Here is a 15,462-nt window from a genome sequence, read left to right as displayed (position 1 = left end):
GACAGGTCGATCTCCGAAATTATCTCCTAGATACTGTGGACCATTTCGTATTACACGACGAATTGGTTCAATTGCATATGAATTGGATTTGCCTTCTCATGTGAAAGTTCATCCTGTATTTCATGTCAGTAGACTTAAGAAAATACTGGGTGGAACTGACCAATTAGTTACTCCTCAAGAAATCATAGATGTCGAGGACATGACATTTGTTCCACACGAACCTAAAAAAATTCTTGGATTTTGTGAAAGAAGATTACGTAATACGCTTATCACGGAATACAAGACCAAGTGGAAGGATCGTGTTGAGAAGGACGCTACATGGGAGACATTGACTACTCTTCAGAGAGATTACCCTGGCTTTTTAGTGAGCTCAAGAGTGAACTCTTGGAGAAGGGGAGTATGTCATGTACACAGTGTGTATCTACCGTGTGCTACACGCACACAAGACTAGCTTCGAGGTTTGGGGAAGCTTGGAGCTAGCAGGCTGATTGGCGAGCTGAGTTAGGGATAGACTAACGGGCCCAAGAATGGTGTGGACGCCCAATGACCAGCCAAGAGCCTATAAAAGGGTGGCCAAGGTTAGCCATTAGTGATATAGAGTCTCGCGTGTCTTTGTGAGAGCTCTATGGTCAGAAGCCTGTATCTAGTACAGACGTGCACCTGCTTCATGCAGCTGAGGCCGGCAGCAGTCTCGAGGCCCGCGAGGGTAGCTTCGTGGCGGTATGGGACGTCATGAGGTAGAGATTGGTCGGTACGTCCATCTAGTTAGCTCAGCTCGTGGCTCAGTGGGGACAGCCAAGTCGCTTGCCCACGGCTGTCAAGGTTGGGAGGTGAGTCAGGCCTGCACCCCCTTCACATTGTTCGTTTGTTTGCAAGAGCGTTCTACGAGGAGATCCTTTGGGGACTTGACAAAGCTACTCCATGTGGTGTTTGCCAGAAAATGCAACTCTTTTTTTGTCATATATTTGTCCACCACAAACCTATAAGCTTAGTTGTCAATTTAGCGTTCATACCTACACTTCTTTACATTGTAACATTGCGTGTTCAATCAACTTGATCTTGCCCACGCCTATTAGCTCGTCCACAAAATCCAAATAACCATATAACATGGTTTTTTTTTTTTGAAGTCCGGACAACTTGACACAGAGGTGTCCATTAAACTCCAAAAGCAAATGCTTTTGTCACTAGTTTCGACAAATAGCCCCTCTTTAACGTGGCATGATAACATGGCAATGGGCTCCATTTTTGTTTGCATTTTTCCCTATAAACTCTCCCAAAATGGGTCTCCAGTACTAACATACTCTAATAGAGTTATCACGTCAGCACAGCAATTGGGGATATCTAAGCAGGATAAATTGAAACAGCACATGCACCTTGCACTGAGGTGCTATGCGACACATTGGCTCATCATTCAATGTAACATTGTACATCATTAGTACCCATTCAGGAACATTTGTCGGATAACGTGACCCCATTGTGAGCCCCAATCCGGGATATGTCAAGCACGAGCTAGGTAGGTTAGTCTCCCAATCTTAGATGTCAGGTCAGTTAACCGACTTGAAAGTTCAGAGTTGCATATGTGGCTTCATTGGATGCTCTTCTGTGTTCACAGAACAGCATATGGTTCAGCTCGTGTTAGGTCTACTTCGTCCTTGTGTTTGGCTGTCCAAAGTCATCATATTCAGCATTGTTCGAAGGTTCTCCATAGTAAAGCAAATACTCCTGCTTGTAGAAGGGGGCCCTTAAGTGGGTCAATTGGGACCCAATCTGGTGTCAAATATCTATCTTCTCTCTCTCCTCTTCTCTCTCAAAGTAAAGTGGATTGCATAAACTCACATTTGTTGTGTGTTATGACGGTCAACCTATTGCATGCTACAAAATGTCTCGCGCATTGACAAACTTAATTTGGATGAGTGGGCTTGCAGCAAAGGTGTTTTGATTGGTACTCTTGCACGCACCACGCTGTCAGATCATTCGCCAATTGTCCTTCTCTTGAAGAACACATGGAGACCAGAGCATCAGCAGTATCCGCATCCCTTACTGCTTGATCCAGGACCCAGAGATCGCCATAAGAATCAAGGAGATTTGGGAGACCCTCACTTTTGGGCCAGGAGAGGTGGCAACAGTGCTGGACTCAGAACTGCAAAAGATCAACACCCTTTTACAGAGCTCAACTCAGAACACACTCACCAGGTTCAGAGAGCACGAGAGGCGTCTCCACAGGGGCTTAACTCAGGAGCACGTCAATCATCAACTCCATCATGCAATGCATAGACTACTTGCAATGAAATCCCCACTCATGTCACCAGCAACCAAGAGTAGGGGCAAATTCATACATAAAGATATCTCCACCATACAGAGTTTCTATCATCTCGCTAGAGGTGAAGGGCAGACGGCCATGATGAACACACACCCACTGTGCGCATGCATATGGCCACGCAGTTGCACCGCTTTGGATAAAAAGATTTAGCACGAACTAGCTGGTCGCAACTTGGACAAAGACTTAAAAAGAAACATGCATGTCTGCATGTTTTTGTGTGTGTGTGTGTGTGTGTGTGTGTGTGTGTGCACGCTGTTATTTACTACCAAATAACTCAAAATGTGGTTTTTTCTCACCTGGTGGAACAAGAAGCGAATATTTGTCGTCATCATCGGCATATTGCTTGTATTCTGCAGCCAAAAAAAATCATATGCAGTTATATGAAAACCAAAAATGGAGAAAACTACACTTTTTCTGGAAAAAATAAAAACACTTTGTAAAATCATTTTCAAAAAAAAAGTATTAGCAAATATATTGCAAAATTTTGAAAAACAAATTGATCGAAAAAAGCCCAAATTCAAAGATATAGGAAGTAAATTGATTGACGAAGAAAACCTAAAGTAAAACTGCAGAAATGAACTAAAGGAAAATGAATTGATTAATTGAAGAAACGCCATATTGAGAAAATACAAGAATTAAGTGATTTAAAAACCCCATATCGAGGGGGGATTGAATATAATATAAATAATTATATTACATGAGAAAAAGGTGTGGTAAAACTACAAAAATGTATTGATTAAAGAAATCCGTATGGAAAAAGTACAGAAATAAATTGGTTGAAGAAAATAGAAGTTGAATTGACGTATATGAAACCTTGGTTTTCATCAGAAGCGATGGAGGGGGGTGCATGGATGGCAATCAGCGACATGAGGAGGTGCCCTGCAAGTTGCCTTCGTGTGGTTTCCAAGCCAACAAGCCTTCATCCAGCAAAAGTTCTGTCATTTTGGTAGCAAAGAAAGTGCGGGTGAAATCAGCAGACCAAAAACACAGAAAGACAGACAGACACACACACACACACACACACACACACACACACACACACACACACACAGAGAGAGAGAGAGAGAGAGAGAGAGAGAGAGAGAGAGGAAGGTTGGGATCAACTGATAATTACCTGGGGGTAGGGGTGGGCGACGCGACTTGATGAGAACAAACCGGGAGAAACTGTAGTGCAGCATAATTAAGCCTAGTTCTGGGGCTAGGGTTACCGTAGTAGATGGAGAGGCAGGGGACACACGATATCGCCATAGCCGCGCCTCAGCTGCTCAACCTAGCCTCTTGCACGTTATCCACTTTGATGGCAATATTTCCAAATTTTCATGTAAATTTATTTTCTCAATTTTGCAAAAGATTATATTTTAGCTCTAAAATACCTTCACAATTTTAAGACTTCAAGTTTCGCCTCGCATACATACATACATACGTATGTATACGTATGTATACGTATGTATACGTATGTATACGTATGTATATGTATGTATGTGTATATGTTTATAACTAAACTTTCATTTGGGTGGAGAGTTAGTGTGGTAGTATTGGACTCGCACGTTGTTGTTGCGGCCGACCAAGGTTCCAGAAAAGAACCGTTCCCTCCATCTCTCTCTCTCTCTCTCTCTCTCTCTCTCACACACACACACATGCAGATGACCCTCTCCCTCTCTCTCTCTCTCTCACGCACACACACACATGTATACACCCTCTCTCTCTCTCTCTCTCTCTCTCTCTCTCTCTCTCTCACACACACACACACATGTACACACCCTCTCTCTCTCTCTCTCTCTCTCTCACACACACACACACACGCACGCATGCATGGACACACTCCCTCTCTCTTCTCACACTCTCCCACACATAGAAGCTCTCTCTCTCTCTCTCTCTCTCTCTTAACCACATATTGGTTAACACATTCCTATGACAACACACATGTACACACCCTCTCTCTCTCTCTCTCTCTCTCTCTCTCTCTCTCTCTCTCACACACACGCACGCACGCACGCACGCATGCATGGACACACTCACTCTCTCTTCTCACACTCTCCCACACATAGAAGCTCTCTCTCTCTCTTTCTCTCTCTCAACCACATATTGGTTTAACACATTCCTATGTTCGGACACTTATGTAATGGGCGCCCGTGCTATATTATAAATCTCGTCATTTGATGAGGGAAACGCCCTAAAGACACTTCCAAGTAATGAGCTTCAAAGGACAGATAAGAGGATCTTGGTCAGTTGGCCAAACCATAGAGAAAAGCCTTGTAACTATGTTTTGGGTGCCCCGGGTCACTTAATCCCGAGCGGCTTACTGGGAAAAGGCTTGGAACTATAAAAGCCAATTTCTCTTGTTTGTAACTTATTCTCCCATTTGTGCAATAGAGTGGAGTGTTCTCTCCTCTCTCTTGCAACTCTAATCTAACATGTGTGGTGTGCTTAGGGTTAGTGTTTGGGAGTGCTAATCACTTGTTCCCTCTTGCTTCCTCTCTCTCTCTCTCTCTCTCTCTCTCTCTCATGATTAGACTAACCAACGCGATCCTCTTCCACCACGGAGATCCCACATGATCTTCGCAAGAGAGCTTACATCACCTGTAGGATTAGAGTAACCGCCCTCGGCGTGACAATGAGTGCGAGAGGACGGCGGTGTGACGAGCGGCTACTACGGTGGAGCTCTTGAGCAATGCTCGAGCTCAGCGGATAGGTAACTTCCCACGACACATAAGGGTAGGGTTTCCCAAGGATGTTGTTAAAACCCTAAGATCTCTCTAGATAATTGTTATGCATAAACATGCATAAATCAGGCATAAACTCATCCACTCAACCACCCCCGAGCCCAAGGGATGCACACATGAAATATAATGAAATACATCATACCTCTACCTTGATGTCCCATACCATCAAGAGGTATAACTCCAATCCAATAGCATGTAGCTATAGTGTGAAATGGTAGGTGAGTAGTTATGATCCTCTACACAAGAGAGCATAACATAACCTAGCCTCAAGCTAACATAGCCTTGGCCTCCAAGCCCTTAAGCCTCCCTTGAGTGTGCCCCATGCCCCTATTATATAGGAAGGCCCTCAAGTGACTCTTGACTCTCCATTTCCCATGTGTAACCCTTGGATGCCTGACCCTAGCCTTAACCCTAAAGGTTAGTCCTAACCCATGCTCCACTAGAGCTTGTTCCCATGCTCCCATGCTCACAAGCTTAATGTGGGTTAGCCTCCTAGTATATGCACACATAATGTGCATATAACACTCTCTCAAAACATTGCACTCTTGCAATAAAAAGAAAGAGAACTGCACTGAACAATATCAACTGACTCCCAAGTCGAATCCTCTATTTCCCTATCTTTCCAACTAATTTTAACCTCAGGGATTAGTTAACTACAAAGTTTCCTTTCCCTGAATTCAAGTACCTTATCAGGTTCATGTGAAACATAGGATAATTCTTCGACTTCAACAAGTTCTTGAGGAGTAATTATGTTATCCTCACCTCCCAGTGTCCCTTTCAATCTATTGATATGAAAGACAGCTGTGGAGGTCTAGAGGTGATTGTAGTAGGAGGATAAAATACCTCAATAAATTTGGTATGCGGACCTCGTGAGTCTCTGTCATACTCTCTGTCAGTGTTCGCATCGAGCTGTTCGATGTGAACGTGGGATTTGGGCTGGCCGTTTGTGGAATAGGCATTGGAGGATGAGGAGGTGCAGGAGCGGCAAAATTGTCATTTGTCAACATCATGTTGGCGAATAGATAATCCTCGACCTTGAGCATTTATGGGGGCTCCTGCCTTACCTAGTGTGGAAGTTTAGGTTCAATGGTGGGGGATGACGCGCACTCAAGTACAGGATCAAAGGTTACAAAAATGGGTGTGGCGGTTCAAGTTGAGCCTGGTATTACTCTACCAGTGCTTGGGCCTCCTGAAGACGTTGCTTCTCAAGGATGGCATTGGGATATGTGGCTAGCCATTTTTCCCATTTGCTGAGTTTTTGGTGGGCTACATGAGGGAGTGGCCGTTTGGTCGGATCATCGCTCCCGGAGGAGGATGATGTGGTCTTTGTTGAGCCCGTGTGGATGCTAGCCCGATCGTCTCTGTGACCAACATGCTTAGAGCATTGTTTCTTTTGGGATGTGGCCTTCTTTAGCTTGGCCTACAACCATGTGACAACATTCAATGGGACAGTGGATATCTTCCCATGTTGAACGCTCAACACGTTGAGGGATGGCATGCCTTTGACTGTGGAATGAGAAACTAATTGCAAAGGGAAATCCCTCTAGTAATGGTCAGTTCCACAGCCATGACATTGTGGTTGCATTGGCAGATGTTTCTTTTGAGGGCATTTTGCCGCTCTATGGGGTCCATGGCAGAGGAAACACAAAAGAGGTGGTTTCCATGCGGGTGCACCTATAGTGTGCACAAGTGGTTTGGGGTCCATGTGAGGCACCAAAAAAGGGAGATGAGGTGTTAGGGGTGCCTTGAGGATGGTGGAGTGCATGGGCTCCACAGGTTTAGCAATAGACATGGTTGGAATCTTTCCATGAGCAATAGGGTGTGCTTGGAGAGGCAACGGTTGGAATGGAAAGATTGGCAGTGGAGAGGGGCATGGTGGTGCGTTATGTGAGTAGTAAGTTTGGGGTGGTGCCACCAGCAAGGCTTGGGGCCCAGTAGGAGAGGAAGGTAACGTTACAAATGAGCTTTGGGTTGTTATTGGCACGGTGGCCAATTGCGTGGAATAGCTTTCTTGCATATTGTCATCGAGAAAGATCACCCATTTACACGCCTGATCAAAGGTGGAGGGGTCCTTAACCAACAGGTGGTCGTGAAGCCTTATATTATGCAAGCCTAAGAGGAAACGGTCCATTAATTAATTATCTCTCAAATTTTCCCTCTCTTTGCAACGCGAATCAAGGTACTTGATGTGAGCGATGTAGTCGCGTAACGTTTCCTTGGGTTTTTTTGTCCCAATTAGAACAGTTGGATAACATGGCTCCATTTGGGCCTGTAGGGTGCAAATCCGAGAATGAAGGCCTCTCTCACCGCTTTGAAAGCGCTTTTGTGCCAAGGGTCCAAGGATTGGAACCATTGCATGGCCTTGCCTACAAGGCTGAGTCCAAGGAGATGGACTTTCGTTGCATCATTGAAAATTTCAAATGCCTGACACATTTGGTTAAAGACCTCGATGTGGAATACGAGGTCTCCAACTCCGTGGAATTTTGGTAGAAGTTTAAAAGATTTTTTGCCCACATAGGTTTTGTATGTGATGTTTGTGGGTGCAAGTGTTGTGACACTCCCCTTCTTAGAGCTTGTGCTAAGCTTGGAATATCTAGTTGTGGAGCAAGGGGAGGTGGTGCAAGGGTGGGAATAGTGATAGCCATTTTTTCGGCTATCCACATTACCACAAGGAGCTACATCGGCCAAGGAAAATCACATAAACTCTTTGTCATAAATACCTTTTCACTGTAAATAGGCGTGTGTGCGTTAGGGATTTTACCCATATCTTCTATATATTTTATATTACTAAAAAAAAAGTTTTTGCTAGCTGCTCACCAAAATTAAATAAAATTATTACGGCCCATTTTGTGTAAATATTTCATTTCATATAAGGGTCTAAATATGGGGGTCTCTATTTTCTCTAGTTATGTAAATACTTCATTAGGTGTGTGTATTACAAAACCTAAATATATTTTTATTACTATTATTATTATTCTTCATAATACTTTTGGACCATCATTATACATATGCTTCAACTTCACCATGCATAAGTAAATCCTATGCCCTCACATTTCTACCCACACCATGTAGAAAGCCTACTACCCAAATCACTTTTTCCCTTAGACTATTTCATCTTTTATTCTCTCATCTACCCTAAAATAATGAGGGTCTCCCTCCCTTTTGACTTCCATAGTTTAGTATTTTTGTATATATTTTTTACTATTAAATATTTTATATATTTTCATTAAATACTTTTTCATATATCAATTATTTTTGTATATTTTATTTTAGTATTTTATTCACAATTAGATCTCTTTGTTTATTTTATTTTCCTATCATAATAACCATATTGTCATATATGTTGACTAGTTAAATACTAGCTTGTTTTTTCTTATTATGTAAATCCTTTATAAAATAGAAAAAATCTCCTCCATGCAAGTGTCCACATACACTTGAGTCTCTAAGGTCAGGGTATGATGTATTAGGGGGCTCACTCTTGGAGCTATCAAGAAATTCCACCAATGGGGACCCATACAAAGATTTTAAAAATTCAGAAAATACATGATTATTTCTCTCCCTACTACTCCCATATTACTAAATTATTTTCCCAATCTCAAAAAATACATAAAAATTCAGCATGAATGTATCATATTAGCCTCTGCAAATATGGGGTTTCCATCTACAAAAATCCCCATGTTCTTCACCTCAATCAACTTTTGTGGCGTCAAATGCAAGAAGAAGACCGGCAGTTAACTTAAAGATCTACACATGGGAGAATCCAAGCTTCTTCGAGCTTTCAACCACACAAAGGATCTTTCCAAATCTTTACTCCTCACACTCATTTTGTACATTGTATTACTAACCTTTTATAGTGATTACTAACTACTAACCACTAACATTTGTAAATAAGCACCCACTCTACTACTTTTGGAGTAGGCATTATTACAAGTTATTTGCTCAAACCTCTACATCACACTCTCCTCTCATCTTCAATAATTCTCTCACCTTGAGCCCACATCCTTGTGACTCAAGGGATAAGAAGAGGCCCACTCTCATTTCAAAATAAAAAATCCATAATTTATGATTTCTCATAATAAGATTGATTAGGCTTAATCCTAATTGGGGCTTCTCAAACCTATAAATAGAGCCCCTTCCATTCCTTGTAAAGGGGAGATTACACACATTGTACACCACTCCTAACTCTAGTGATAGTGAAGCTTGAAGCTAGTTATGTCATTGTGAGGGCTTGAGTGATGCCATACTCCCTATCATAATTGTATCTTGCCTTTGTGCATCAATAAGATTAGTAGTTTGTGTGCAATTGTGTACAAATCTTGGACTCCTACATCTCCAAAGTTGATTTAGCAAAGCGGTCCGATGTTTGATTTAAGGTAAATTCAATCCTTGTATTTTGTGGCGTGGTTTTATGCTTGGAGGCTTGAGGGCTTGTTTTTGAATCGTTGCTTTTCAATTCATGGTAAGAGGGTTGTATGGTGAGAGGGCTCCCGTAACCTTAAGACCAAGTGCATAGCGACAACAAAATCAAGCTTATATTGTCTCTCTAAGTTCTTCTCCAAGTTTGGTGTGCATCTATTTGTGTTATGCTAGTCTCCTCCACACATAATACCATATGTTATGAGTGTTTGTTGAGAGTGTGTGTGTCTTTTGATTGATGTATATGGTTAGCTTGTATTGATTGGCTACAAGGAAAGATCTTTGGTGTCCTAGTTCACACACATAACTAGGTGGTGCCCCTTTTCTTGTTGGGTGTGTGGTTTTGGGGTTCTTATGTTTGTGTTGCGTTGTGCCCCAAGCCCATTGAGCAACACGGGAGCCTTGAGGAGTGCTTAGAGGCCGCTCTTCTTGTTGCCCTGCCTCAATAGATCCATGGTGGATAGAGAAGAGGGTACGTGAATGTGCTCAGGGTGTCTATCCACACCGGGGTGCATGTATAGAGGGGCCACATTAGATGAGGGCTCTTCTCGTTTCGCCCTCCTGGCCAAACATGTGTGATGTGGCGACCACATGTGTAGCTAAATGAGGGTTGGCGAGCCTTGTGTATTTTGCGACATTTGCCCACAATGTACCCTCTCCAGCCAAAGGGAGTAATTCTTCTAAGTCGGGATGTGGGGCATGGAGAGGGTGTGGTACATAAGGTTGCCTTGTTGGTGTGACTGCAAAGTATGCTTTTGGCATAATCTGGAGGGTAGGGTCGAATGGAGCAATCTGCATGAGTACTTTGAACATGAGTTTTGGCTTTAAAAGTGGATTGCCTGCTCGAATAAACTCCTCGTACTCTATAGCTGTCAAAGAATCCAAGACATTTTGTGCAGTGTACGGTGCAATATTATCATGTGGAGTGAGATCGTGTACCTCCTGAGCTTGCTGTGGTGGAGATGGGTTAGGCGCCAATACCTCCTCTCGGGGGGGGGGGGGTGAGAGTATGTGGGAAAATCTAACTCTGGAGGAGAGAAAGAAGAGTAGATACAGTCAGCTGGGAAAGAGTTAGTAGGTGGCGTGCTAAGATAGGGATTGAGAAGCTTACTGGCTATATTAGAATATACAGGGTAAGTGGATTTTGAAACTGAAGAGGGACGTTCTTCTTGACCTTGACCAGTGCTAGGGGGTGGGTGGCTAGGCTTATGAGCTTTAAAAAAGTTTTGTATTTTAGGAATTTCTTCATTATCAATATCCGAGTAGTTGATGTGAGTGACATCAAAATTATATTTTACATTGGTGAGCATAGCTTCTAAATGCTTATGGATATTAGTATAGAGTTTAAGGATGCTGACAGGGTGATATAATGTGGACTCACAGAGATTCAAATGTTAGTGAGTATTGTACACTTCCAGCCACCCATGACTAATTACCCATTGATAAGTATTTGCAACCACCTCGTAGTTGGTTGGTGTCTCTAGTATGCCATCTGGAACAAACAGGTCAAGTTTGTCGATACTGTTGTCTAGGATTTCAAAATTTTGGAGCACGCGACACCAACTACAGAGGTTTAGCACTATAGGATGCAAGGGGTAGAAGAATATGTCTTGAGGGTTAGTTAATACAAGGTCCCCCCTCAAAATGCCCATGATGATGGTTGGGTCAGCATCTCTATCAGTATTTTATTTAATTAGGGTTAATTCACCTAGGCCTATATCTTCAGCTAAGTTTATATCATACTGAAGTAATAAGAGTGTTAGTGTAGATAAAAACAAAGTAAGAGTGTGAGGAGGGGCCTGAGGAGTTACTGGCACAGCTGGTCCAACTCCGAGGCGTGCTTAAGGAGGATACACAGATCATCTGTCGGCTTCGGGCGTAGACTTCTTTCTTGTGCCACTAGCTGATGTGCCAGATCCTGCAGGCGAGAGTCGGCATTGCTGAGGTGATTTGGGATGGTCATTTCTCGGATCATTCTTTTAGCATCCATCTCTTCAAATCTCCTTATTGCATCTTCTTGTGCTCGCCGGGCAGCAGTGGCTTCCCTTTATTGTGCTTCAGTAATCTGATTGATCCTTTGTGCCACCAATCTTTGAGTGTCTTGTAGTTGCACTATAAGCTGTGATATGGCTTCTTGATACTCCAATTCATTCTTTTACATTTCTGCTTAGTTTGCACTGATGGTTTCGTTGAGGGCCTTAATCTTTTTTGCATGTGCTTTGTTTACTTGTTCTCTTTCCTATTGCAGACTTTGCACTCTTTCTTGCTCTGGGTTGGTAGGAGCTCAATTTTTTGGTGAAGCACATCTTCATTACCCTTTGCACTGTCTTGGCACTCCTTAATTTGTCGGGCATGCAGAGTTGTGAGGTTCTGTGTGTGGGCGATCTCTTTTTGAAGTTGATTCTTTGCTTGCTCCAGCTTTGCGTTTCAAGTCACAATTTTCGTTAATCTTCTATACAATTGTCTGTCTTAAGGCAAGGTTATTGCTTTTTCCAAGGAATTGTACCTCTGTTCCTGTTCCTCTGCAGCCTTTAAGCTCTTCATGATAACCTCCTTGTGAGTTGACTCTGCTGCCTCAAGATTTGCTTTTATGCTTTGCACTTGTGTATTTGCATCTTTCAGCTGCTTCCAAAGGGTGGCGTTCCTGTCATGTAACATGTGTGTTGTTAATAGGTGGCAATGCCATACCTTTTGCTCTTGTTCCATATACGAGCAAATCATCTCGAGGTTCGGATGTCCATTAGAATTAGTCAGTGATCACGGCTCACACTTTATCAAATAAGGTGATTGATCATTTACTTGCAGGGTTCCTAGTAATCCATCGAAAATCATCACCTTATTACCCACAAGCCAATGGTCAAGCAGAGAGTAAAAATAAGATTTTGCGTACTATCTTGACAAAAACATTGGAAGCAAATCAAACAGTCTGGGAGCATAAACTAACAGTAGCCCTCTAGGCCTATCGCACATCATATAAGGTGGCGATGGGATATACTCCCTTTCGTCTGGGGTTGAAGAAGTTATGCCCATGGAATACATAGTCCCAAGCTTAAGGATTGTTGTACAAGAGCGTCTAACGGAGAATGCTTTAGCTGAAAGACTAGTTGACCTGGAAAAGCTGGATGAGACCAGGTTGATGGCAACACATGGACTCATGGTTGAAAAACTACGCAGGAAACGTTAGTTTGACAAAAAACTCAAGCAAAAAGAACTGGAAACGGGGGATCTTGTCCTCATGTATGGTGTCGCGGTAGCACTAGGAAAAAGAAACTTAAATACTGAGGTCTGGGACCGTTCCGCGTGTCGAAAATCACACCTCAGGTATCTGTCCGAATTGAAACAATTGATGGCATCCAAATGGAGGGTTATGTCAATGGAAGTAAACTAAAAAAATATTTTGGACCACTGATTCAAGAGATGCTCTTGCAAGAACATCTCTTAAAATAATAGAAACAGCTTGCAAAAGAGAAAGGGTTTAGGAATCTGGGCATGGCGTAGCATTCCCGACCCCACCATTGTAGCCAGTGTAAGATTTTTGAAGCCGGTGGTGGTCCTCAAAGACCAACCAAAGGAACATTATGATGGTCATGAAGCAGACCACTTAAGGTTCGACATGAACCAAGGCCCATCAGATCAAGGGATCATGCTTTATTACCACCGTCTTTGTTGTCTTCCAGGCTACATGCACATCACATTTGAAGATATGGTGGATACTGGATTTTGGAGATCCCATTCAGCCTTCAGAGACGAACACTTAAAAAACTCCAATCTATAAGTAATTTTTACCGACATGAGTTTGGTGACCAAGTCTTCCGACCTAGGTAACAGGTTCTGAGGACAGAACCTACGTCAGGAAGGGGGGGATGTTAATCCCATTTTGGATTAACAAACATGATCCTCAATTGAGGACATTAATGAGTGTCATGAAGGCATTTGCCATTTTCTCATAATGAAGAGACACAATCCCCTTTGTGCTATTCAAAGTGAGAGCATTCTAGCATTGTTCCTCCCTTATGCTTGTATGAGAGAGTGAGAGAGTGAGAGAGTGAGTGATTGTCATATGCAACGGTGTGAGCGACTCCATGGTGATAGCATGGAGGTGGAGCTTGGAGTTTAGAGCTTAACAAAGCGAGCTTGGAGGCCTCAAGGGACTCAAGATCAAAGCATTGGTAAGGCTGGTTGGAGCCCAATTGGAGCTGATTGTGCTCGTTGATTTTCTCATAAAAAATGAGCCGGTAGTGGATGCTATTGGAGCATTCATTTTTTTGGCTTGGCACCTTGTGGTTTCTTAATGGGGGGAAACCTATGTTTGGAGAAGCACCCTTTGGAGCATGCAACAATGGATGTATGCTTGTGAGGAGCTCAATGGTGAGCTTGTGAATGGCCATACTAATGGCTATGGAACCTTGGAAGAAGGTTCATTGCAGAGGCAAAGAAGCTACAATGAAGTAGCTGCAAATGGAGCTCACTAGTAAAGTATTATAGTCAAAGAGAAGGGCTACAACAAATGGGAAACTTGGGCACAAAGCAGGTGAAGGCCTAGCATAGCCAAGTTTCAAAGTGCAATAGAAGGAATTGAATAATTTATGGAGCTATGGCAAGCTTTCAACAATTGGAACAAGGAGCAAAGGCAAGTGGAAGAAAGTAGACAGACTGCTAAATCAGGTTGATAGCAGCAGCAACAAGTGTGTGACAAGGGTTTAAGGCGATCAAGAAGACATCATGGAAGCTATAGATAGCAACAGAAGTGGCCAGCACATTTTGTAAAGAAGTGAAGGAGGGCACCAAATTAAAGTATTCATGGTAGCAGAAAGAGGAGTATGTAGGTCTAAAGTGAAGTCGAGGAGAAACAGCCTTCGTTTAGATACAAGACAGCTTGTGGGTGTTGAGAGCTTTGATATCCCAAGCTCATCTATATCTTCATCGACAGTACATCATGAGCTTGAGAGGGGCTGTTGAGATTCAAGCTCGATGTCAGTGTGAGCCAGCTATGCTATGTGCTGGCATGTTAGGTAGGAACATGTGTGAGACATAAATGACCGCGTGTCCAGCTGGTCATAGTGTGTGGACATTAGCTAGGGTTAGATGTGTGTGGACACAACTCATAGTGTTGTGTGTATTATGGATTATGGCATTGTGCATTGTGTGTGAGTGGAGATGGCTTCCCTCTATGGTTAGGGTTTGCTCCTGTGTGTGTCTCCTCTCCCTCTACCGCTCTTTCAACATGGTATCAGAGCCTTGTGCTGTTTATTAGGGTTTATGAGTGAGTGAGAGAAGAGGGAGAAGAAGCTGTGAAGCTTGCCATTGGAGTTGTGAAGCTTGGAGCACACCGATTCTTATCAGATATGAGAGCTTGGCCTACCGGGTAAGGTCTTCTAAACATCCTTGAGTGGATTGCAGGTCATACAGGCAAAAACAAAGCAATTTAGAGCAACTCAAAGCAAAGCAAATTTTTGGTTTTTGGAAGCTTTCCATTAAAGCTTGGAAACACTGATGTATGGTGGAAATACATGTGAATCTGGCAAAAGAAATATTTATCTAACAAGGAGAGATATATTGGCAACTCCTATGCAAGCCCTATACTGATTTTGGAGCAATTTGAATGCATTTGAATGAGTGGAATTTACTGGTTTTTGAGCTCTCACAAAATAGAGAAAAAGGAGTCAAGATTTGATGCATTTGGAGCGTGGTTTTGGCTAAAATCCAACCATTGATTGGTTGCACACATACCCAAGTGTGTTGGGTACCTATATCCATCTTCAATTAACACTTAAACAACTCCCAAGTCCCTCAAATGCAGGCGGCGCAGACTGCACAGAGAAAACAGAGCAGATTTTTGATATAATTGAAGCGAGGAGGTCGATTTCTACTTGGTTGCTTGGTATATTTCACAATTGCTTTAGCAATTGGTTGCTATACACATTGGAGAAGAGGGCTACATGGTTGGTTTGATCAATTATGCTTAATTAAGCTGGGAATGAGCTGATTAAAAAGCCTGTCCAC

The 15,462-nt window shown here is 42.8% G+C and overlaps 1 protein-coding gene across 2 annotated transcripts in view; it reads right to left on the bottom strand.

Annotated features, from left to right (window-relative positions):
- Positions 1–3,628, bottom strand: part of LOC147641289 (Photosystem II reaction center PsbP family protein) — a 70,339-nt gene extending 66,711 nt beyond the window's left edge. Inside the window, exons 1-3 of one of the 2 annotated variants that reach the window (XM_086820202.1) lie at positions 3,435–3,628; positions 3,134–3,237; positions 2,617–2,670 (exon numbers count right to left, since the gene is read on the bottom strand). In XM_086820202.1, coding sequence (XP_086676328.1) covers positions 2,617–2,670; positions 3,134–3,237; positions 3,435–3,568 — 292 coding nt within the window. In that variant the 5' untranslated portion in view covers positions 3,569–3,628. Of the gene's footprint in view, positions 1–2,616; positions 2,671–3,133; positions 3,256–3,434 lie in introns of both variants that reach the window. The other variant, XM_086820211.1, reaches the window with a different exon arrangement.
- Between the last annotated feature and the right edge of the window lie 11,834 nt (positions 3,629–15,462).

Source organism: Cibotium barometz, chromosome 2, assembly GCF_041138505.1.
Source record: "Cibotium barometz isolate CiBa-2024 chromosome 2, ASM4113850v1, whole genome shotgun sequence".
Lineage (NCBI taxonomy): Eukaryota > Viridiplantae > Streptophyta > Polypodiopsida > Cyatheales > Cibotiaceae > Cibotium > Cibotium barometz.
This window is presented reverse-complemented; position numbering and strand designations above follow the sequence as displayed.